The 1,828-nt window shown below is 39.7% G+C and overlaps 1 protein-coding gene across 1 annotated transcript; it reads left to right on the top strand.

Annotated features, from left to right (window-relative positions):
- Positions 1 to 288: 288 nt before the first annotated feature.
- On the top strand, positions 289 to 1,828 carry LOC129311849 (transcription factor MYB41-like). Its single transcript, XM_054954321.1, has 3 exons — positions 289 to 610; positions 708 to 1,442; positions 1,595 to 1,828. Exons 1-3 carry the CDS (start codon positions 345 to 347, stop codon positions 1,629 to 1,631), a joined length of 1,038 nt encoding a protein of 345 aa, XP_054810296.1. The 5' UTR covers positions 289 to 344; the 3' UTR covers positions 1,632 to 1,828.

Below are 1,828 nucleotides of genomic sequence, written 5' to 3'. Positions count from 1 at the left end.
AAAATCTTTCAAGATGTTGACCAACGGGTCAAAGCGACAATAAATTTCCCCACAAAGAACAAAATTATATCCATGGAATTCAGAGAGCTACGCATTCAAATATTTGAAGTATAATATTATCTAGTTGCTTCCTTCATGGTTCGTCAAACAGAAAAAAGGGGGGGAAATGACCTTATACATGAATTTAGAGTTCTTATAGACGCACTTATAAAACCACATGCCTCACCAGACACATGGTAAGCTTTTTTCCACAACCTCAGTTTTATCTCTTCTGAGCAGCAGAGGACATCTTTTGCAGTTTTTTTTTTTTTAATTGCATTTATTGTGCTAGCTAGCTTTTCATTATGGTTAGGCCACCGTGTTGTTGTGAGGAGACTGGTATGAAGAGAGGGCCATGGACGCCTGAAGAAGATGAGAAGCTTATTGATTATATCAGCAAACATGGCAGCGGAAATTGGAAATCAGTTCCAAAGCATGCGGGCCTCAACAGATGCGGCAAGAGCTGCAGGCTACGCTGGACAAACTATCTCAGGCCTGACATCAAGAGAGGCAAATTCACTGAAGAAGAGGAGCGATTGATCATCAACCTTCATTCTGTTCTTGGAAACAAGTAATTCATTAGATATACGTGTGTGTGTGTGTTTTTTAAGATGGCCAACATTAATGATATATGATTGCTTAATTGAAACTTCAACTGATTGTTGTAGGTGGTCGAAGATTGCAACGCATCTTCCAGGGAGGACTGACAACGAGATAAAGAATTTCTGGAACACCAGTATAAGAAAGAAGCTTCTTCAGATGGGTATTGACCCAGAAACTCACAAGCCAAGAACTGACTTGAAGCATCTCATGAATCTCTCGCAGTTGCTTGGCATAGCTAATAACAATAACTTGACGAGCCCTGGGAGCCACGCTGGTCTAGGTTTACAACTACATGATTTGACTCATCAGTTATCCCAAATCCAACTGCTGCAGAATCTGTTGCAGCTTATGAATGGCAGTAACATGCAGATTATTCTCCCACTTTTGGGCAACAACCCTCTGGAAGCATGTATAAATGGTTCAAATAGCACTCTCACTCTCCCCAACAACAAAGAGGCTCTCTTGAGAGGCCATGAATTATGCGCAAGCCCAGATTTATTTCCTTCAGCTCCAAGTGACTCACGCCAGGATATTTCAGAATCATGGACAAACCCGGAAGGAGCATCAAATCAAGAAGCTTTTGTTGATACCAATAGTAGCGATAGAAGAACTTCTTCATCACATGAAACGAATCAAGCTGAAAATCCATGTCCTGCAACTGGTTCAGCCAACTTCAACCAAATGGAGAGATCCAATACTGATGAAATGTCCGACCTGCAGTCATCCACAGTCTTTGATGCTTGGGAGAAACTCTTGGAAGATGATCCGAGTGACGATTCCTATTGGAGAGAACTTTTCAAGTAAGCGCTCTCTCTCTGGAAAATAAAAGGTTCACCTCTATTGGGTCTATACATATATATATATATATATTCTCATAGGATCCATGCTCTTATCGCAGTTTATGGTATTCGCTCTTGAGGGATCATAATGTTTGTTTTCTTTTGTTTTTCAGTTTGACGTCCACTTCTGCGTCGCAGATTTCGTGGTAGAGGAATTTAATGTCTTTCCAGATGATCAAGGAACATACACACAAAGGGTATAATAAAACATTCATTATTGATCGATACATTCATTCATTACAAATAATTCTTTTGCGTTTTATTGTTTAGATTCATTGGTTGTACCTAATACGAGTTATATGGATGTGTGATTGTTGCAAATGTTCAGTTTGTTGTTCCTTTTAAGA

Source organism: Prosopis cineraria, unplaced genomic scaffold, assembly GCF_029017545.1.
Source record: "Prosopis cineraria cultivar Desert tree isolate PC_DT_omini unplaced genomic scaffold, ASM2901754v1 PC5, whole genome shotgun sequence".
Lineage (NCBI taxonomy): Eukaryota > Viridiplantae > Streptophyta > Magnoliopsida > Fabales > Fabaceae > Prosopis > Prosopis cineraria.
This window is presented reverse-complemented; position numbering and strand designations above follow the sequence as displayed.